General features: G+C 40.0%; 3 protein-coding genes across 10 annotated transcripts; 2 read left to right on the top strand and 1 right to left on the bottom strand.

Moving 5' to 3' along the window:
- The first annotated feature begins 546 nt into the window (after positions 1-546).
- Positions 547-8,231, top strand: LOC103968602 (AT-rich interactive domain-containing protein 4). Of its 3 annotated transcripts, none has more exons than XM_065087343.1 (15): positions 548-1,700; positions 1,780-1,971; positions 2,269-2,322; positions 2,506-2,594; positions 2,673-2,949; positions 3,031-3,087; positions 3,861-3,892; positions 5,114-5,249; positions 5,326-5,499; positions 5,809-6,438; positions 6,518-6,655; positions 6,774-6,872; positions 7,468-7,568; positions 7,654-7,741; positions 7,950-8,231. In XM_065087343.1, the coding sequence occupies exons 1-15, from the start codon at positions 1,572-1,574 to the stop codon at positions 8,073-8,075; spliced, it is 2,322 nt and encodes a 773-aa protein (XP_064943415.1). In that variant the 5' UTR covers positions 548-1,571; the 3' UTR covers positions 8,076-8,231. The 3 variants fall into 3 exon arrangements, with proteins under 3 accessions (XP_064943416.1, XP_064943415.1, XP_009380144.2); XM_009381869.3 differs by having other exon boundaries at positions 549-1,700; positions 7,651-7,741; XM_065087344.1 differs by lacking the exon at positions 5,809-6,438 and having other exon boundaries at positions 547-1,700; positions 7,651-7,741.
- Positions 8,232-9,859: 1,628 nt separating this feature from the next.
- Positions 9,860-12,059, top strand: LOC135595881 (ethylene-responsive transcription factor 1-like). Its single transcript, XM_065087342.1, has 3 exons — positions 9,860-10,236; positions 10,903-11,744; positions 11,846-12,059. The coding sequence occupies exons 1-2, from the start codon at positions 9,975-9,977 to the stop codon at positions 11,706-11,708; spliced, it is 1,068 nt and encodes a 355-aa protein (XP_064943414.1). The 5' UTR covers positions 9,860-9,974; the 3' UTR covers positions 11,709-11,744; positions 11,846-12,059.
- A 2,266-nt stretch (positions 12,060-14,325) lies between these two features.
- Positions 14,326-20,029, bottom strand: LOC135595879 (sucrose synthase 2-like). 6 transcript variants are annotated; one of them, XM_065087334.1, is made up of 16 exons: positions 19,872-20,029; positions 18,661-18,797; positions 18,286-18,415; positions 18,050-18,201; positions 17,761-17,956; positions 17,315-17,433; positions 16,950-17,166; positions 16,781-16,876; positions 16,485-16,658; positions 16,260-16,376; positions 16,013-16,179; positions 15,671-15,895; positions 15,279-15,597; positions 14,921-15,165; positions 14,701-14,839; positions 14,326-14,605 (listed from the first exon to the last, which is right to left on the bottom strand). In XM_065087334.1, the coding sequence occupies exons 2-16, from the start codon at positions 18,756-18,758 to the stop codon at positions 14,549-14,551; spliced, it is 2,451 nt and encodes an 816-aa protein (XP_064943406.1). In that variant the 5' UTR covers positions 18,759-18,797; positions 19,872-20,029; the 3' UTR covers positions 14,326-14,548. The 6 variants fall into 6 exon arrangements, with proteins under 6 accessions (XP_064943406.1, XP_064943411.1, XP_064943407.1 ...); XM_065087339.1 differs by having other exon boundaries at positions 18,661-18,792; positions 19,872-19,937; XM_065087335.1 differs by having other exon boundaries at positions 19,775-19,930.
- Positions 20,030-21,923: the final 1,894 nt, after the last annotated feature.

Below are 21,923 nucleotides of genomic sequence, written 5' to 3'. Positions count from 1 at the left end.
CGAGTCTTATATTTTTTATTTATAATTTTTATATCTCTTACTATATCGTTAATGATAATTATTATTTTTATTATTATCGTATGTAATTTTTTTTTATAAAAATAATTATCGCGTGTAAACTTCGGTGTAAGACCGGATAAAAAAATTGAAAGGTTATGTTAGGTCATTGATGATGAACATAGAATTATGTCAAATGACTACATATCCATAGGACTATTAGGGGTAAAAAAAACATTAGGAGTCTGCCACGTCACACAGGACTATAAGTGATCGTTAACGCATTATCGTAATATAAAATCGTTAATTTAATTTGACGAAGAATAATAGTATAGTTATATCCGAAAACACGCGAGAGAGTGCGTGCGATACAGTACATGTTAAACAGCAAAGGGGCCCATGTGGATTTGTCCCTATCGGAGGCATCCCATTCCGTTACAAGCTTCCGGAGGAACAACCAAAGCGAGCCCCAGCACGTGCCGTGGGGGGGGGTGGGGGCGTTTGTGGTTTGGGGGTCCCCCGACCACGGGCCAAGAACATCAATCGAACTGCACACAAAACTTCAACGTCCATCAAGCGATCCAAATCCCAAACCCCACATCAAAAGCGATCCAAGAATCATCGGAGATTGGAAGACGCGGAGACGAAGTGGATGGGGATCAAAGTTCAAGATTATATATACAAGTCCTCTTCTTTTGGTGGTTTCGTGCAATTGGAGGCAGCAGTAAGCGGTCATGAATCGGATCGGGAAAACCAAAAAAAGAAGGAAAAAGAAAAATTCTAACGAGGAATCAAACCCGATATCCGAATCCAACAGCGATCGGAACTCTCGTTCACGCGCCCGAAGATCTCCGCTGCCCATCCATAAAAATCCCATCTTTTCTTTTTGGTTTTCTTTTCCTCTGAGCGATAGTACAGAAGCGTAGAATGGGATATCAATTGATTAAGATGCCGTTTTATTATCGTAGATCGCGGAATCTTCCGCCTTCTCTCTCCGTCTGTTTCTGTCACGTATTAATTATTGTCTCAATTTTTGATGCTTTTGTTGCGTTTTTCTGTTGGGGTTCTTGGTTTGACCCCGTGTCAGGGAGTCTATTTGGGTTATGATTCGGGCGTGGGCTTCTTTACGTCGTTCTCTAGATATATGTAGTCTATTTGTTTTAGCCTTCGTTTACTTTACCCTTCGTCGCGTCGTTGCCCTCCTTTTGGTAGCCGATTTTTCTCTCCTCGGAGTTTTAGGGGGTCGTCGATCCCTCGTTTTCTTAGCTATTTCTGTTGGATTTGCGATACTAGATCTCCGTTTCAGGTGGTTTTCGGGCGATTCGGACGCCGAAAGGCGGAATTTTTGTGGGATCTATTGCAATTTGGGGCTTTGGAATCGTGAAGCTTGGGTGAAGGGATTTAGGGTTGATGTCCCATTTTGGTTTTCTTGGATGCGTGACTTGGGAGTAGTACTGGAGCTTCTTCGTTTCCTTTTCGGTTGGTTTCAACTGGAAGTTGGCGGAAAGGTATTGGCTTTGGGGAGGAAGATGAGATAGCTGGGTTGTTTTACTCGTTGATGTCGTATAAGAACGATGTATCAGACGAAGCAAGCTTGCAGGCTCATTGCAGTCCTATGTGGGAAATTTGCTGAGACACGAAGGGAGGTAAAACGTGGGCATTTGTCTTTGTTTCCAGAGCTTGTTTCCTCGGGGCGCCTTGAGGTTTGTACTTTCGGTGAATTTCAGATCATTTTGTTCTCCTATTGAGTTTGTTCTGTTGTTAAATCGTGTTCAAATGCAGGTTCACACGCTTGTTAATCCAACAATGGATAGTTTTCGCAATGCTCAGAAGTCATTAGAACCAAATATCTTGTACTTTCAAGGGGAGCAGCTGGAAAATGAGGAAGAAATTGGCACATTGTTTTGGGGGGGCATTGATGTGTCAGAGGCTGAGACATTCAGTTCTCTCATGGCTCCTCCATCTCCAACAATAGTAAGCCCCATTAAATTATCCAAATTCATATATCAGAGGAATAATTCGGCAAACTGCCTATTCAGTATCTTTCTCTGTATTTTAGTTGTTTCTAGGTTTTATGTCCCACTGCGTATGTGTCTCTAAAGCTTCTTTGAACTTTCTGAAACATGCAAATCAGTTTTTATCCTTTTTGGCTTTAGATAGATTAGGAATGCAAAATGATACCTTTTCAGAACTTGTATCATTTTTCATAATTTATTCAGCATTGATTGTATCCTGAATGTGTTGATTGTTGACCTGTGATCACGGTTGCAGATTTATCTGGAAGTCCCTAATGGTGAAAAGATTGCGCAGGCATTACAAGCTAAGGTTGAGAGATATTGATATTGGTTGAACTTCAGCCTTTTCATTTGAAAGCAATTAAGAAATAGTTTGTCTATATACCTTTCAAAAGACCCATAGCTTCTTATTAAATGCTTTACTTGATAGGAGTTGATCACATAGTGTCTTCATCTTGATTTAGTGTTGATTTTAGGCATTGTTATTTTTTAGGGGACTCCATACGTGATATATTGGAAGAATGCATTCTCATCATATGAAGCTTCTCACTTCCGCCAAGCCCTTCTGTCTGTCGTACAGAGGTATTCTTTTTTGTGCTTCCAATTCTCCCTCTGAATAATGGAACTTAAAAATGTCATGGTTGGGCATGTTATGTGCAGTTCATGTAGCCATGCATGGGATGCTTTCCAGCTTGCTCATGCATCTTTCCGCTTGTATTGTGTACGGAACAACTATGTTATGCCAGCTAACAGGCAAAAGGATAATGGTGAACTTGGTCCACATCTATTGGGAAGTGCACCTCAGATAAATATTCTTATTCCAGATAGAGTTCAAGAGGATGGAGAAGAAATCTTATCTGATGCTCTTCCTGTGACAAAAATTTATGATGATGATATGGATATGAGATTGCTTGTTTGCGGAGTGCCTTGTACAGTGGTGAGAGGAAGTTTTTTATTTTAGAAGTAATACATGTGTACTAGCTGTTCCCATTGTTTTCACAATTTCTCCTTTTGTCAGGATGCATGCCTAGCAGGTTCTTTGGAAGATGGCCTAAATGCCCTTTTGAACATTGAAGTAAGCATTATGTAGCATCATTGGCTTGCTATTGTCTTAATAGTTTGGCTGCTTTACAGATAATCAAGTTCATGTCTTATTTTTCACCCATGATGCGTGGGATTTCTTTCAGCAAGAATGATAAGAATTCAGCCAAACACAATTTGCGAACGTTAATAGGATTCTGCTTCTTTCAAGTTGCCACCTCCCCAATCTCATTCCTTTTCTCTAAGAATTTTGGTGAACATTAATACCTTAGATGAAACTCTCTAACTAAATGTGGACACAAGTCAGTGTTTAATGCTGTCAAAGTCATTAAACATCTTGAGAGGGTATTTCAAGAGCAAATATCTTGCGTCTTTATCAACCACTTGTTGTTGTCAAATGAATGTGTTATTGCATAAACTTTTCATTTCTATTAGCACTGCAGGATAAAAAAGTTTCCTAAAAGATTTCTAGATCTACAGGACCATAGCAATGACAAGATTTTAGTTATTACTTTATGCAAGACACTGGTATCTTAAAAGATTTAGTTATTGCATTCTTGATGCTTTAGATACCTCACTTTTAACTAAACTAGATTTTTCACTTGTGAAATTATTTTTGTGCATGCCAGATTCGTATTAAGACCATTTATAGGACTAAGTAAATGCCTAAGTTCAATAACAAATTCTGAATTGATTGTCAAGAATTGTTTCCAACTAGCCTCATCTTTTCTGTTGGATAATTTAGTAGTTTATAAAACCCCGAAATTCATCAATATCACTTTTCTTACACTCTTATTGTTGCCTCAGATTCGTGGGAGTAAACTTCACAATCGAATCAGGTATGTCTACCATCCCCATACTTCTTTATTCCAATTGATCACTACTATCTATGCTTGATCTTTTCAATTCATATGTATTGTTCCATAGATTGAGGACAGGCCTTGAGATGACATTGAGATTGACCCATTGCAACCTAGGCATCATGATTTTGGATTGTCACAACAACCTCTGTGCACACTAACGTGTACAACAATTTTGATGAGTACTCAAATCAGTTGTCTATAGTATTCTAGATCAGATTACTTCTAGATTGGTTGAAGTGGATTAGTGGTTTGGCATTTAAAAAAAAAAAATTGAGAACATCAATAACATTAAAAAGTACAACTAAATGATAGAAACAACAGACATCTGTGGTTGAAATTTGTTAATAATTCTCTTTTTTTTTGGAAATTCAAGGGATGATTCACCTTTTGCAGAGGGTTTAAGATTCCAAAAAGATATAGTATTGATCTCATGGCATTGTTTTCTCTATTTTGTTAATTATGGTTCTTTTTCTTTCTTTTTCTTGGGCACTTGAATATCAAGTGTACCTAAATCAGCCAGGTTTGGATTTGATTGGTTTAGTTAGTTTTGGTTAGGATCAATTGTTCTTTGGATTCCTGGCTAATATGCTCTAATATTGATCATGATCATGTTATCTGGATTGATTTTTTGGATATTTGATAGATCTGATAGAAAACCGGCAGGCATGTTTGGAATTTGGCCTATTCTTATTGTAGACTTCTATTGTGTTTAGCAGGAATTCTGAGATTGTTTTGTCCCAAATTGTTGCAATGAAGATAAATGCTCTTACTAGTCAGATAGTTCTACTATAGGTTTTAATACATTCTGTCTCAGTCACTCTCTCTCATATTATTTGCTTTGACAGGTTTCACTTTAAGTTGATAGCTTGTTGCAAAATTTTATGTAGTTTTCCTTGGAACTTTCTTAATGTTGAGTTACTAAATTCATATTGATAGGAAAGGCTTGTATAAGATGGATTCTCATGTTATTGATCGGTAATGTTCCTAGTTTGCTTGGGACTTCATATGTGATGACTTCTGTCATCAACTTAATTGGACCAACAATAGCGCCAAATTAAATATTCTGCTGGACAAGTTTCTACCTAAATAATGGCAATAACTTTTCTAGACGACCATCAATCATGTCTGATAATTACGCTTGCTATATGAACTTGTGCTTGTTGCTTTTGTTTGATGAATGTTGACAATGCTCATCAGTGCCGCACCACCTCCTCTTCAAGCTGGATCACTCTCTCGTGGAGTAGTTACCATGCGCTGTGATCTCACAACTTGTAGTTCCACTCACATTTCAGTCTTAGTGTCTGGAAGTGCACAGACATGTTTTAATGACCAGGTAAAATCTTAAAATGTTATGTTTCCTGCGAATTTGTTGGACTTCTATGTTTAAGCCACTTTCTCATAATCTGCAGCTATTAGAAAGTCACATAAAAAGCGAACTTATCGAGAAAAGACAGCTAGTTCATGTTCTTCCAGATTGTGACAAAAACAAACCATCTCTGTTTGAGCCTCTGCCTTCTGTCTCTATAGCTTGTGGTGCTTCTTCATTTGAGGTCCGGATGAAAGTACCATCTTGGGCTGCTCAGGTTAATATTTCTCCTTTTGCATTTACTTTCTTATTAACATAACATCTTTTAAAACTGATGACGTCGCTGCAATTTTCCTTTCTCCCTGAACAAAATGTGTCTTCTTATTCCTGTAATTTTTTATTTTTTTGTATGGCAACATCCAGTTGTTTCAGTCTTTCACCATTTTTAAGAGCAATGGCTATTAGAAATGGTAAAAGGAAACAAAATTTCACCGACCATTACCTTGTTCTCGTGATCCTATTTGGCAATTTCAATAATTGGATTTAACAATATGATCATTGTGTATCTGATGTAGCCATTGTACAGGTTTTAAAACAGCTGGCACCAGAAGTCTCCTACCATAGCTTGGTCACTCTTGGCATTGCCAGCATACAGGGTGTTCCAGTAGCTTCTTTTGAGAAAGAAGATGCTGATCGCCTTCGTTTCTTTTGGAATAGGCAACAGCAAGAGTATTGCTTTCAATATGAATTGTCTCCTCCTCTGCCCGCTTTGTCTTCATCTCTTTTCAGGAAAAGGTCCAAGCCTTTTTCAGAAACTAGACCTATTTCCCGTGGCCATACCATGAGGGCAAATGGGTCAATCTTTATGATAGATCATCAGGATGTCAAAAAGGAAGTTGGCTTGTGCCAAGGGATTCATATGCCCTCCATGATTGGCCAGAAAAGATTGAAGGTTGCTACAATGAAGCCCATTCCATGCTTCCGGCGGCATAAGATATTGCCCTTCTCGGGAGTTCAGGAGGATATGCCTGATGGAAGCCAGGCAAAAACTAACCTGTCCACTGTGCCTTATGCAAAGCATAATACACTTCGTGCTCCTTTGACACACAGAAAATCTACATCAAGTTCTTTTCACGCACAACAGATCATATCTATCAATCCTCTGCCATTGAAAAAACATGGATGTAATAGATGTTCGATTCAAGCTTGCACTGAAGTAAGTATATGCCGCCTGTTTGGCCATAATGTGATTGCATATCCATGTTTGACCTTATTTTCCCTTCTCTATCATATAGGAGGAGTTTCTCGAGGATGTTATGCAGTTTCTAATCCTCAGGGGCCACAGTCGGCTTGTACCCCAAGGAGGAATATCCGAGTTTCCTGATGCCATACTCAATGCAAAACGCCTGGATTTGTTCAACTTGTATAGAGAGGTGTGTCTTTTTTTCTTTTATCTTTTTTTTGAGAAGCAACTCAGCTTTTGATGTTGATCATATGTTATCTTTCATGACAATCTCATAGTATGATGCATGCACATGTATCCTTCTGCAGGTTGTTTCTAGAGGCGGTTTCTATGTTGGGAATGGCATAAACTGGAAAGGTCAGGTTTTCTCAAAGATGCGAAACTATACGGTTTCAAATAGAATGACTGTAAGTTATTATTTACATTGTTACAAGTCGTTTGAATGCCTAGAACAGTTGCATATTATGGTAGTTCGATCCAATCACAAACATAGAGATTTGCAAGCATCTTAAGATGCAAGTCCGCTGATCTTGGTTGTTCGTCAGAGAAATTGTGGCATGACCATCTCCCTTGGTTCATGTACAAGAAATTGTAGCATTACCATGTCCTTTGGTTGTTTTGTCTTAGGGCGAATATCTGAAATCTGCAAGCATGTTAAGATGTAAGCCCAGTCCTTCGGCTGTAGAAATAAGTCTGTCAGAGCATCTATTGGCCTATGGATAATTCCTTTGGTTTGTGTCCAAGAAGTAACTGAATTAGGTTGTGGATTTAATTTCTCTTGTCACAGACAAAGATTGGTCATGATTTGTTAATATGATTAGGAAAGTTGAGTTTGCGATGTATTTTTAGCAAGGCTGATTTATCTTACCACTAGACATCTATGCACTTACAATTAAGTTATCACCTGATAGCCTCCTAGAAATCAATTACAGTTGGTGACTTGCATAATGCAGACATTGTTACGAAACTGAATTTTTAATGTCTTCTTGTTATTGACTCCAGGGTGTTGGAAATACATTAAAGAGACATTATGAGACTTATCTTTTGGAATACGAGCTAGCACATGATGATGTGGATGGAGAGTGTTGCTTGTTATGTCATAGGTAAACAATCACTACATTTTCTTTCTGAACCATGTGTGTTCTATTCTAAAATATGTTCAACTATATGTTGATTCTTCTGCAGTAGCACACCTGGTGATTGGGTGAACTGTGGCTTATGCGGTGAATGGGCTCACTTTGGTTGTGATAGGCGGCAGGGACTGGCTACTTTCAAGGTTTGTCTCCCTTCTCCAACAGTTGCAACTGAACACGAAATGCTTAATGGGCGGTAGAAGCTACTACTCTATTATGTTGCATCCCATTCCATTTCTTTCTCATGACGAGGAGGGAGTTGGTCTCTTATCACAAAGTTTTATCACCATCGAAATAACATTAACATTAGAATTCCACACGTGATGTGTGCTTTTTGTACTTCTTCGACAGGATTATGCAAAGACAGATGGCTTGGAATATATTTGCCCTAACTGTAGTCTCTCGAACTCTAAGAGGAAGTCCCAGAAGGTGGCAAATGGACTTTGTAACGCCATGACTCTTCCACGACATGAATAATTGCTTAATTTCCTTCTTTTTCTTGTGTAAGAGAAGATCCCCAATTTTGTCAGGGGTTATAACATGTATCAGTTCATATTGTTGCTTGCCTAATCTTAGGCTGACATCTAGAGCAAGTGCAGATGGTATAAATGCAAGAAAAAATATTTAGTTTTACCCCTCCTGCTGATAAACTGTATCCATTTTCTATCATTCTTGTTATGATTTATTCATCTGGATGCAGTTTGAGATACAGTTTAATATGGGCTCTCGAAGAAAGGGCAACTAGTCCTGGTGGACACCTGCGGCCATATGCTTTCCTCACTCTACTGCACCCTGAATCCAGTCTTGAATCAAGAACAAATCTAGAGGATAACAGGTAAGTCCAGCTCAAGCCAAGCCAACAGCTTAATTCATTAAATGTAAATGACATGCAAATTATAGATTCTATTATTTTTGGATAATCCATTTCGTTTACGATATGAAAGAGTAGAATTTGAATCTATGTCGATGAGAGTTTGCATAGTTACTACTTCAATTAGTTGCTAAACATTTGACAACGCATGTGAAAGAATTAAGAGGAAAAACTGATCAAAGTCAAAGTCTAACCACGACTCAGACGCCAACTTATTTCCACATTAAACATATATATATATATATATATATAATACATGTATTACATCTTGAAACATACCATTTCCAATTAAAAAAACCTTATTTAAAGTGGAGAGGACGTGGTGGGCACAAGCCTCAAATATTAATTAATCATTGACCAAAGTGTCACATTATTATTGCCAACTTGTTGCCACCCATGCACTCTTCTCTTCTCTCTCTATGTATACACATGATGACATCATTCCATATGCAATCGTTATTTCATAAATATTCGACATCATTCATTTATTTATGGTCAACCTCGGCCTAACTCCAAGTACCTGTGTATTGTACTCCCTACTCATTGCACATGTTTTTATGCTATATAATATATATATATAATCCTTAAAATATTTAAATTATAAAAAATATTATATATATATATATATATATATATATATATATATATGTGTGTGTGTGTGCGCGCGCTAAATTCATGTTAATTATTGCTAATCATGATTATCGATGAATTTTAAATACCTAAAATATCCTTACCTCTTTTAATCAATTATTTGACTCTTCATTTTCTAAACTTTTAACTTCAGAGAAAATTATATATGTAATACTTTCGAAGGGTTCAAATGTCAATTGAAGTCTCATCAAGCGAAGGCTTTTTGTTCACCAAGTTGTAAAAGTCAAAATAGAGAGTTCCATTCAAATATCTTGGATGGAGGGGATGGATAAGATCAAACATGATGCACATGTCATCCTTGCTTCTAATATTGGATATTTCATTATAAAGTTTAGGATGCAAGTGTGTAAATAAATTTATAGTATGACAATATAATTTCACATTTCAAATTTAAATGGTTAACTTTGCTGAAAATAAGGCTTGTCAGTATATTGTTATTAATGTCATGGTAGTAAACATGTCAAAATCTTAGCTTAGTTGTTCTTTGGTTATGTGCATATGGCAAGTTGGCTTGTGTTTGTTTCTCTTTTGCCTCCTCCTATAGTGTGAAATTAATTAGCTGATATATTATTTTCTCTGTTTTCAAAAAATTATTTTATAGATTAAAATGTTTAATCTTTATGTTGTGTGTGTGAAACAAAGAAATAAAATTAAAATCAATCCATCAACAATTTTGAGAAATAGATTTTATATTTAGAATTATTTTTTTTTCTCGTCTTCTGTCTGTGTTCTCCGCCGACTGGCAATTGCTCCTATAAAAAACCCTTCTTCTTCAACTATGAGGAGAGAAGCAAAGAAGACGGGGAGTCGGAAGACTTCCAAGCTGTAAAAGAGCGATTTTTGAGGTTCCAGAGATGTGTGGGGGCGCGATCATCTCCGACTTCATTCCGCTGGCGACGGTGGCTTCGCGGCGGGTGATGGCGGAGCACCTGTGGCCGGGCCTCGAGAAGAGTAAGCAGACGACGGGGAGGCGTCGGAGAGGGGTGGAGGTCCCGGACGATGACGACGACGACGACGACTTCGAAGCTGACTTCCAGGAGTTCAGCGATGAGACCCAGGTGGACGAGTTCGATGGCGTGCACTTCGGCTTTGGATCGGAAGCCCCGTTCCCGCGAGGTAACTCGAGCGAATTTTCCCAAAAGACGCTTCTTTTCTCCGTTACATCGGATGTTCCGTGACTAGGAATGGGTAATAGCCGTACGAAAAGTTGCGGGTTCGGTTCTTTTTGTAGGCGCAGAGGATTTATTAGGAAAAGATAGGATCTTGTAGCGATTTATGATGGTTGGGCTTATAGTTTCCTCACCGATTTACTTGTCGCATCAATTTTATTACTTTACAGTATTGTTGCATAGTATGCGATCCTCAATCTATAAAATACAGTTAAATGGTTGATATGTAGGTTATTTTTCGTGACTTTTCTAAGAATTATGGCAGTTCAAAAAGTGAGGAATGAGAGAACAACGTGAAAGCAGCCTCGTGGATCTGTAAATTCTGCTCCATCATATATGCATAGTGATGGGCAAGACCTGCTTTTGGTGTTTCTTTCATTGCAATTGGATGATTACTGGACTTCGGAAGTTAAATTCTTTGGATACTTCAAATACCTAATAGAGCCTCCGATTTTGTTAGAAAAATATAAACTTTGTTATTATAAGGATAAATAAGGCACCCGATGATTTGTAGTGGATTTAGGAAACTTTGCAAGAAAAGGATGATGATATTCTTTCAATTAGAATCTCTGAGTTTTTACTGTAGCATTTCAATTTTGTGCTTGGTTTGCAGATGGCTCACCAAAGTCTGTATATCTTGATGGACTCGCCACAAAATCAAGCAAAAGAAAAAGAAAGAATCGATACATAGGAATCCGCCAACGACCGTGGGGCAAGTGGGCAGCTGAAATCAGAGATCCTAACAAAGGAATTCGTGTTTGGCTTGGAACCTTCAACACAGCTGAAGAGGCTGCCAGAGCCTACGACGCTGAAGCCCATCGGCTTCGGGGTAAGAATGCCAAGGTGAACTTCCCGACAGGAGCAGCATCATTGAGTTCACGCAAACGCTCATCAAAGCCTACTGCTTCAGTAATACCAAAACCAAAGGTGTTGGAAAAACTTGACTGCAACCAGAATTCCAACTATCTTTGTGACCAAGATTCTGAACTCTATTCAACGTTCATGGAAGATCAGGAACTTACGAAGCCTGATCACCTTAATCCTGTTACCACAATAAAGTCTTCAGCACCTTTAGAAGAAGCTGCTTTGAATTTTCACTCTGATGAGGGAAGTAATTCTCTTGGTTATGCTGACTTTGTATGGGAATTTGATGCCAAGACCCCAGAGATCATGTCAATCCTTGCTCCTATCGAACCTGAGTTATTTGAAGATGGTGGCCCTCACAAGAAACTGAGAAGTGATATTTCTGGAGTTGAACTCTCCGAGGAGTTATATGCCAATGAACCATACATGAAGTTCCTCCCTACCCCATACTTTGAGGGGAGCTCAGATGCATCAATGGACAGCCTATTTGGTGGTGCGGATCTCTGGAGTTTCGATGACTTGCCTATGGAGGCAGTGTTTACTGAGGGGATATGATCCTCGCCATTGGTGTTCCAGAAAGAGCAAATAAATGTAAGAATTTCAATGATCTTAGTTAGGTTGTTGAACTATTCTTAAATGTATACTTCATTTTGGAAAATGAGCTGTCCCTTATCTGTTGTTTCCTTTCTCAGAATACAATGTTGATGAAGGATTTTGGAGGACTGGAAACATTGGCAAGCTGTCATGAAGTTCTTGTAATTTGCCATGCTAAAGTGCCTTCAAGAACACTTCTTGTTATCTTGTGATGTATCTCAATTATTAGTCTTTGGACCCGTTTCTCGTTGTGTAATAAATAATGCTTTCTTGCAAGTTAATTCCATGTTGATTTGGAACATGTTTTCAGAACTTTGCCACTGTTGTCACTCTATGCAATCAAGCGTGTGTGGTTTATGATGAGAGCTTGATCGAAATCTGGTTACTGATGGGCATCATGACTTAAGCAATTTCTAATCTCTTATGGTTGATAAGAATTTGAAGTCAGAGTGGTCAATGGTTTATGAAGATATAATTCCTAATGTTGTTTCTATTCCTTTGTTGGAGATCTTTGATGTGTTTGCTCTTCTTTTCAAAACTGGTTATTGATGCTTGACCAAAGATGGTTTTTGGATGCCACAGACAAATTCATGGGTGGCAATTTTTGGATTGCCAGTTTTTGGCAATAGGTAAATTAGATATGCTGTTATTGCTGATATTGTCAGAATCTGCATCTTTTGCACTCCTTTGATTGCTTACTGCTTAGTGATGCCAAACAACAAGAAAAAGCAGTATGGCTTGCAGATTCTTAAGAGGTTGTCTCAATTTTGGGAACAAAGAGAAAGGAACAAGATCAAGGGCTCCACTCTTCAAGCTTCTTGTGGAGAGGGCACAGGCCAAGGATTCACTTGCATGGAAAACCACCCTTGGGATTGGCAAAAGCAAGACATGGTCTTTTGACACTTTTGGAACATCTACTGGTACACAATGACATATTTTGGATGCTTTTATTCTTTTAATATGATGCACTTGGAGATGCAGAATGACATTAGGTACATCACAAGTATTTGACTTGTTGATGCTTGTCACTTGGTTCTTAGGAAGGACAACTCTTTTGGGACTGTAAGCTCACAACACATCTTGTTTGGGGATCTAATAGACTTGGGATTCCATTTTCCTGAATGCATGAATGTAATTAAACTAAGTGCATAATAGAGCAGGGCAAGAAGAGCTCTTGCTTAGGGACCAAGGATGATTTTGAGAATACAAACATGAAAATTTATGCTGAATTGAGTTTGAAATTGACCACAGGGCATATGGATTAACCGCGACTGCAAGATCTGATTAAAAATGATGCTACAAACTGTTATTCACTTCATCTTATTCAGGTGCTTACTAAATGAAGAAAAATATTATTTTGGCATACTGCTAATCGACAAATTTCTTTGACTTATTGTGCAAATCATAGATATTTGCGCCTAAACAACACAAATATCTTAATCAAAGAAGCAATCTGGTTAGGAAATTTCTTGCTCATGTATCATGCTCAACTTTGACAAACATTCATAGTTGGACTTTATTCTTAGTAGAAGTATATGTTATAGGAAATTTAAAAATATATATATATAAAGAAGAGTCCATTGACTTTTATGTCTGATTGAGATAGCAGGAATTTAGCTGTTCTTGTGCCTTCACTACTTAGGTAGCTCATGGCTGACTTTTTTCATTGTTTCCATGTGAATGACTAACCATAAATTTATTGCTGAATATGAATTATTGGTACAAAATGCTTGATTCCAAGTTAATGGTGGGAAACTCATCTAGCTCTTATAAGTTCATTCAAGCCTTAAAACTTAAAGGTCAAGTCTGTATAAGTTTTAGGAAATTTAAGAAGAAAAATAAAGAAGAATCCATTGACTATTTCACATGTTTGACAAACTTGATCAGATGTCATTGTTTCATAACTGTTTAGGTAGATCATGGCTGACTTTTTCACTGTCACGAGCTAGCCAAATGCGATGACCAAGTGTGAACCATCGGACCAAAATGCTAACTTGATAGTCAAGACTCATCTAGTCGTTATAAGTTCTTCATAAGTTCTTCATTCAAGTTTAAAAAGTCCAATCCAATGTTGATTTCATGTAGTGACATGCTTTCTTGGTTCACAGGACATCTTTTACTTTTTGAATCACTCATCATGTTCAATACTAGATCGATCCTGATACTACTAATCACCAGCTGAATCTTGGTTATTGAATGCTATTTGTGTTTATTCCCTCTGCATTGAATTGTTTGATATCTTGCTAATTATTGATGCAGCTTTAGGTTCTTGAATGCTTCTTGTGCTTGATAATACCTGCGAATCTGCTGCTTTCTTGAAATAAGAAACACCATCACGGAGATTGAAATCCTATGGAGTATTTGGAATGAAAAGGAGCAACTTATTGATTTCTTGCACTCTGTTATTGAATGCTAGTTGTACTTGATTCCCTTATTCATTGAATTGTTTGATATCTGGCTAAGTTATTGATGCAGTTTTCGGTTCTTCGAATGCTATTTGTGCTTGATAACACCTGTGAATCTGCTGCTTACTTGAAATAAGAACACCATACACACACAGATTCAAATATTTGGAGTGTTCTGGAATGAAAAGGAAGCTACTCTTATTGCAGCATAAAATGGCATTATGGCCTTACACAGCACATTGACAACTTCAAAGACAAGAACTTCGACTTCTGCCAAAAAGCAGCCCTCACATCAATTGAAACAAGAAGAACAACTCATGAAGAAAGCTCCTCCCTTATCAATCTTAGATAAGCAAACAAACAGATCAAAATGGCAATGATGCTTCCTACTCGAAGCTACTTTGCGCCATTAACCGCAGCTTCTCCGTCTACCGCCAGAGGAACAGACTCGGCCTGAAAATACAGATTGAAACGGCGCAAACATCAGTCAGATGACTATGCAATGAGCTTCTCAAGTAAATGGAGTAAGCCAGGTGTGTTGTTTTTACCAAATTGCGATATTTGAGGGCATAGAACATCTCAAGGTAGCGGCGAGTCTCGCGCCTATCGAGGTTGGAGACATACTTCCAGAAACCATAAACTCCAGACAGTGTCATCAGCCTCTCTGAATAGAGCTTCCAGGTATACCTAAGTGTTTGGTTCGAAGGCAGAGGTTAGATAACTGTTGCCTTGGTAACAAAAAATATTACTCAGAGGAAGAGATCTTACTTCTCTTCAATTCTCTTCAGGCCTCCCTGTGAGATTTTGTCCCAGCAGGTTGGGTCTTCCTTGCACTTCTCAAAGAAATTTACAATGATTTCAGCAGCCTTGTCACCCTGGTAAGGATCAATGTGGAAGCCAGAAACTCCATCGACGATGATTTCACCGGGTCCTCCATGAACAGTTGCAAAGGTGGGCAGCCCACAGGTCATGGACTCGACAACAGTGAGTCCAAAGGCTTCATAGAAGGCAGGCTAAAGAACAGCAAAGCGAGACAAGTTAGTGAAACTTTGGCTCGGAAGATAATTCAGATTTCAAATGTTAATATCATGTCTTTTCTTTTTCTACAAAGAAGGGTGGCAAGTACTTGGACGAAAGCTCCTTTTGTGTCGGCAATGTATCGGTAGAGCTCACCGTTGCGAACCCTGTTCATCTGGGCAGAGATCCATCGAATATGCCCATGCAGGTTGTACTTCTCAATGAAACTGTACATCTTCTTGAATTCTGCTTGTTCCTCGAGATCCTTTGATTCTTTGCCGTGGTCTCCACACACCACCACAAGGTTCACCAACTCCTTCAAGCGTTCATTTCGGCCATAGAATTCGACCAGACCTGTTAAGTTCTTTACTCGGTCCAGCCTTGCCATGGAGAATATGATGGGTTTCTTGGTGTCATTCAGCACACCCCTGTGGATGCTCGAGTCAGTCACTGCATCAGCCAAGAAGAACAGTAAATTCAGTTGAGAGAACAGGTGATTACTTGTGCTCAGTGTTATCTTCAGGATTGAAGAGCAGCTCCTCAATCTCTGGGTGGAGGGAAGTGAGTCTCTTGTGCTTCTCTGTGTACGGGAAGTAGATGGACAAATCAGCTCCGGGAGAGACAATGTTGAACTTTGGGTCGAAGACATCAATTCCATGAACAACTCGATAGAGCCCGGGAAGAGTAAAAGCAGTGTGAGACTCATACTGCCCCACGGTATCCTTGCTGAAATCATACAGGATGCAGAGAAATTTCTATCAGATTCCAATAGTCATTTTAGTACTCTACAAAGAAACAAAGGACTTGATTTTTTAGCAGAAAGTTCTTTATCGCGATTGGTACCTTCCAGCAATTTCTTGGAAGGTGCTAGTGATGATAAAGTCAGCATGATTCATTGCGACCAAATCAGCCGTGAATTGGCAAGAGAAATGATACTGATTCTCAAACTTCTTCCAGTAAATGTCTGAATTAGGGTACTTGGTTTTCTCCAGAGCATGAGCAATGGTGCACTGCATGTGAAAGAAACAATGCATGAAACTTCTGCCGAGTCTAACGAGAAGGCAAGGCAGTCAAACGAAAAAATTCGAACCTGGGTGACGCCTAATTTATGTGCCAGCAATGTTGATACTAGATTTCCGTCACTGTAGTTTCCGATGATTAGATCGGGGGTGGCTTGCAGTTCTCCTGCCAGCTCATTTGCAACATCCTACCAGCAAAAAGACCTCGATAAACCCTCACAAACATGTGTAGCACAACAGATCCATACAAAAGCCATTAAGATATGCAAAACAAAGATAACATGATTAAGGTTTACCTCAGTGTACGTCTCGAGGTAAGGCCATACTTCAAAACGAGAAATCCATTTGCGGATAATTCCATTCTCTGTTCTAAATGGAACTCGAAGAATGTGAGTGTGCTCAGTTCCGAGGACCTTCTCAAGTCTCTGTCCACATGTGGTGCCTACTGCATCAGGAAGCAACCTGGAAACCTGTATCACCCCAATAATGTCAAATCAGACAGGCTATATCGACCATAATGCAAGGTCTTCTAAGGACTGGAGAAGATCAAATAGCATAGGAAAGTGCTTATTTTGTCTCGTTCCAATCTTACAATAAGAATTCGAGGTGTGATGTCTAGCCCCTGACGCTTGATCCTCAAGAGCATCTCATTCTCCAAGGCACGGACTTGATCCAAAATATAAACAACCTGCAAAACAGTGCCCTTGTGAGAAGCAAATGAAATTTGATGAACGTCTACACCTTTTAGGATTTAGTCATACCTGACCACCAGTGTCTGGATACCCCAAGACATTAGCTTGGGCAAAGTAGCCGTGCGGAGAAAGGATCACGACATTAAACATCATAGGAATTATCCCCAGGAAGTTCTCCAAGGTACAAGGATCAGGTGCCTCGAGAAGATCCAGTAGCAGGTGAATGTTCTCGTACACACGTTGAGCAGTGTCACCCCAACCCTTTTCCAAGCCAAGCTCTTGGAATCTAAAACCAGACAGATAATATAAAGTGATCAAACACAACATCTCAAAACACCTTTGCATCACAGGGAGAACTTTTAGTATATATTTTTCGGTTTCATAAATAGCCAGAGAAAATTGAACAAGGCAAAAAGAAACATAGTGCCAGTTACCTGTGGTTGAATTCTGAGTATGGGGTGTCAGATGCGATACTCAATAGATGCTGCTCAGCCTTCCTTAATGCAGCTTGGAGAGCACTAAGGCTTTGTATTCTATCATTTAGCATCATCGACTGCATGCATGGCAGATTTGAATAACTATATCTATAATTCAAACAATCTAATAACATGATCCAGCAGCAAGGAATACTAGATTCTCACATGAAGGTAGCTATATATCTATATTCAAGCATGAGCTTTATGTTTATGGACCACTTTCTTATTGGAAAGATACTTTGTAATTTCCATTAGATGCTTGAATAGCTTTTCCTGAGTTCTACATTTGACATTTATACATTCAAGGGCAGATCTTCAATAATGCTAAAACCGAAATCATAATTACTTGAGAAAAATGCAAGATAAATATATGTGCGATATGGATCTAGAGAAGAAATTAGTACCATGCCCTTGTAGTTGTGCTTCCGGAGGAAATTAAGCAAGGGGTACATGCTTTCTTTGTCATGGAACAACTTCGAGGAAAGGTGTCGGTTCAAGAACTGCACTCCATTTCCGATGGATTTTGATAGTGAGGGCCGAGGAAATGAAGCATTGAAGGGCTCAAAATCCAACTCCAAAACAAAGTTATTATTTTGTGTGCTGAAAGAGGACATGAAAAATAAAAGAAGATGATCAACACACTATAAATATAAAAGGAAAAGGAAATTTATTTCTTGATCTTTCATCACCTACCTTTCATCAACAAGTTCTTCCTTGAACTGCAGGTACTCCGGCACAGTCAATTCTTCCACCGCGAGCTCACTGATGTTTACCCGCACATATTCCCAGACTCCAGGCCGCGGACGAATAGCTAAGGCGACCCGAGGAGGAATGACTATGGCTTCCTGCATCCAAGGCAATGTGATGTTATCAAAATGTCAACCATCTGAATTTTGGTGGAAAGAAGAAGGCATTCTCTAAACTCATACCTGTGCTGCTTTGATGACATCCTCAAAAGCCCCATCCTTCAGCTTCTCCTTATCTGCTTCAGAAAACACAGCTGCGTATTCAGCCAGCAACTGATGAGGTTGCAGCATCCCCTTCCCCTGCTGAATAAACCTGCCATGTGTTGACTAAATCAGACACGAAGAAGATCCACCACCATGGATCTAGATCTATGTATAAATGTATGGAAGGAGATCTGGCTATCCTTTATGTTTACAAGCCATGGAACGGGCATGAATCAGGCAGATCAATGAGCAATGAGTTCAGATTCTTGCAGCAATTTAAGCCAAGCAAGTATGCATGAATCCAATACCCATCAGAAAGGACTGACGATATATTGATCTGAGATGTCTGCAAACCTTGAGAAAAGAGCCACGAGTTCATTTGGGTGGGAAGAAAGGGAATCGCCAATGCGCTCCCGGAAACTGTGGGCGCGGGTCAAGGTGCGTTGAGACATTGCTTCCCCTGCGCTCCTTCAAGCTTCAAACAGCCTACACTGCAACGCAACCATGAGAAGTCAACGAGATATTGTTGTCGGAAAACAGTGCACCAGATCTAGTACAAAGTTATCTGAGACCCATAGAGATAATGGAAGATCTAAGAAAGATCACAAGGAGATCCTCCAAAATGCAATACAAATCATAGATTTCATAGCTGATGACGCAGGAAAGACGAGCCACATCTACTACAAAGAGGAATAATAATAAACCATTTGCAGGAAGCTGCAATTAATTAGAGAGAAAGAGAAGAAGAATCTAAAAGCATATTTCAAAAATCAATGATCGAGTGAATTAATCTTTACTTATAATCGTATTTATATCCTTTTTCTGTGACATCGATGATACCGACAATAATAAGGAAACACTTTCCAACGGACAGCAGAGAAAGGAAAGCGGCGAGAGAGAGAAGCCACGGTTTCTCTTCAGATCTGAGACGTGTTATAACGCACTGACAGAGAGAAAGGAAGACTTTCGGGCTTTCGTATCAGCTTCTTTGTGTGGCTTCTCTGAGGTTTTCTTAGGAGATTTCGTTATTTTAAGTGAAAAGACAGCGGAAAACGGCAGAATGCACCATTTGTCTCTCGAGGCATCGCAGAAAGACTCCTGTAAACCTACGGGTAATGTAGCAGGAAAAAAAAAGACTATCTAGCGAGATTTCTTCGTTATTTTGTAGTAGCAACGTTGATCTCCCTCTTACTTTTCCTGCTGAGAGTTGGAAGGATGCAAGAACAAGAACTCTCGTTGTTGTGGGTTTTTCCGACTAATCTTAGTATTACCAACAAAACTTGGTCTTCGGTCCCGTCCTATCATGACTACCAACCGCACCTTCCCACACAGGCGAGCTCAGTGGGAAATTTTTGCCAGAATCTTGGCCAAAGGCAGCACTTTGGGCAAGAAAAACCCTGCAGCAACTCTGCTGCAAACTTCAACGCGAACAGATCTGTTCTCCCGAGGTGCAAGAAGAGAGCTTTACCTTCCAAAACAGAGCCAAATGAGCTCCAAAGCTTGAAAGAGAGGCAGGGTAAAAAAAGATAAAAGGGAGGAGGGAAAAGAAAAAGAAGAACACCTACACGCAACAGAAGAGAAATCAAGAAAACGGAGTGAACGGAGTCGTGATGGATTGGTGAGTATGGCTGCCCTCTCCACCCCATTTTATACGCCCAAAAAGGTCCCACCTTTGGCTTTCTTTAACCGAAGAAAATGGGTGGGGGGGTGAAATGTCACCTCGCCCTCCTCGGTTTCCGCACAAAAACCACTCTCCAGCAGTGGGCTGTTCCGGTGAAGCCAAAAAATACCGCCTTTCCACCACAATCCAGTACCTGCAGCGTGTTCTGTTCTTGAGAAACAGAGCAAAATCGTAGCTTTCTTGTAAACAAGATCTCGAGGAAACAAACAAACAAGATGAAGAGAACGTGACTGGCGATTCGTTCCATGCCGTCTTCACAGGCGACTTCAACCCTCCTTTTCCTCGTTGAAAGGAGTAGAATTATGTTCGATCTCACGTGGAACATCCAAATGTTTCCATCGGTATACACCTACCGCACCAAAGCTCCCCCAACTGTGACGGCGGGCGACGGCCAACGTTTCCTCGAGACCCCGGGTCCGAATCCCGACCTTCGGATCCGACCCGATAATATTACCTTCTTCACGCTTCACCATGTCATGAGATGTCGCCCGATGCGGATCCGATTTCAATTCCCACCGCCCCGGCCGAGCGTGTCCGTGCGGTCAATTCCGGGCAAACGGGCCTCGAGTTTTTGACCCGCGCGCTGAGCTGGCACCAACTAGGGAAACCGGTGGACCCTGGTTTTCCGAGGGCATAGGGGCGAAACCATTGGCGGATCCAGGCGGGGCCCAGTTACCCTCGAGTATACCTTGGGACACGTTGTTTTGGACCTTTTTTCCCGCATTTAGTTTCGATTAGGAGGTAGTGGATAAAGGCTGGGGCCCAGCAGACGATGTAATGGGTCGGGTCGAATCGGATCGAAACATTCTTAACCCGATCCTGAAATCGAGTCGAATAATTGAGTCGGAAATGGAGTTTCCGATCGGGTTGGAATTTGATGGTCATTGAATTTGATGGGACCCACGTCCGACCTAATTGTCCGGATAAGCTTGGAGTGGGTTTGCCTGCCACCTTGCTGAGAGTAGATAGAAACTTGCGTTAGGCGTGACAAGTGATTTCATGGAGAAGGTGATTGATGTCACGCCAAAGCTTCATAATAATACAGCATTATGTACTAACAAAGAAAGTGATGTTTTGATTAAGAAACAGCGAAATTATTATGTGATGATGATTTCATTGTGCATGTCTAATGTGGTGTAGCAACAAACGCTGTTCCTGCAACACATTGATGTGATGGTATTTGGATGATTTTAGTGTTTTGATCTTATCCCTCTCCACCAACAACAAGGACAAGAACATGGCAGTGTAATAAAGATGGGCATTTCTTTTCCTTTCTCTTTCTGTGAAGCCGAGCAACAGGAGAACAGCACGGCAATAAAAGGAGAGGTGGGGGGGGGGGGACAAGAGTGAATTATGTGCCCGTGAACACGTTGTCATGATGCACCCTCGCTGACATCCCTTCGCAAGGGAAGAGGACCGAACTCTCGGGACGTCAAATACTTTTCAGGTGACGTCCTAGGAAATAAAAGAAGAAGAAGAAGAAGAAGAAAATATAAATTAATATTAGAGTCAAGATTGAGCATAAATTGAAATATATTCAATCAAACCTGCGATCAAAAAACAATAAATTAATTGATTGTGCATCGTGTTAATAAATTTAACGAGTAACTTCGACTCCCCAAGCATGAGGTGAAGGGACAGCGACTCCCCCACCAGATATGATATAGGTCGAGGACATCAGGGTCCACCCCATGCGGGCCCCACGGCGTGGGCGCCGGATCTGGATCGCGCGCAAGGAGTGGGGCCCTCCCTCGTTGCTGGAATTGCACGTAAAGGCCTTGCAATCATGTAAAGAGCGGGTTTGGGTTTCGTCGGGTGGAGCGGCAACCTCGCCGTGACCAACGCTGGATGGAAAGACGGGTGCTGTATCTTATTCATGCATATTATATCCCATCGGGATAAGGTGGGCATGCAAACTTCTCGATGACTCGTCATG

The sequence above is a fragment of the Musa acuminata genome, chromosome BXJ1-10, assembly GCF_036884655.1.
Source record: "Musa acuminata AAA Group cultivar baxijiao chromosome BXJ1-10, Cavendish_Baxijiao_AAA, whole genome shotgun sequence".
In the NCBI taxonomy this organism is placed as follows: Eukaryota; Viridiplantae; Streptophyta; class Magnoliopsida; order Zingiberales; family Musaceae; genus Musa; species Musa acuminata.
Note: the sequence above shows the minus strand (reverse complement) of the source record. Positions and strands in the feature narration are given on the sequence as shown.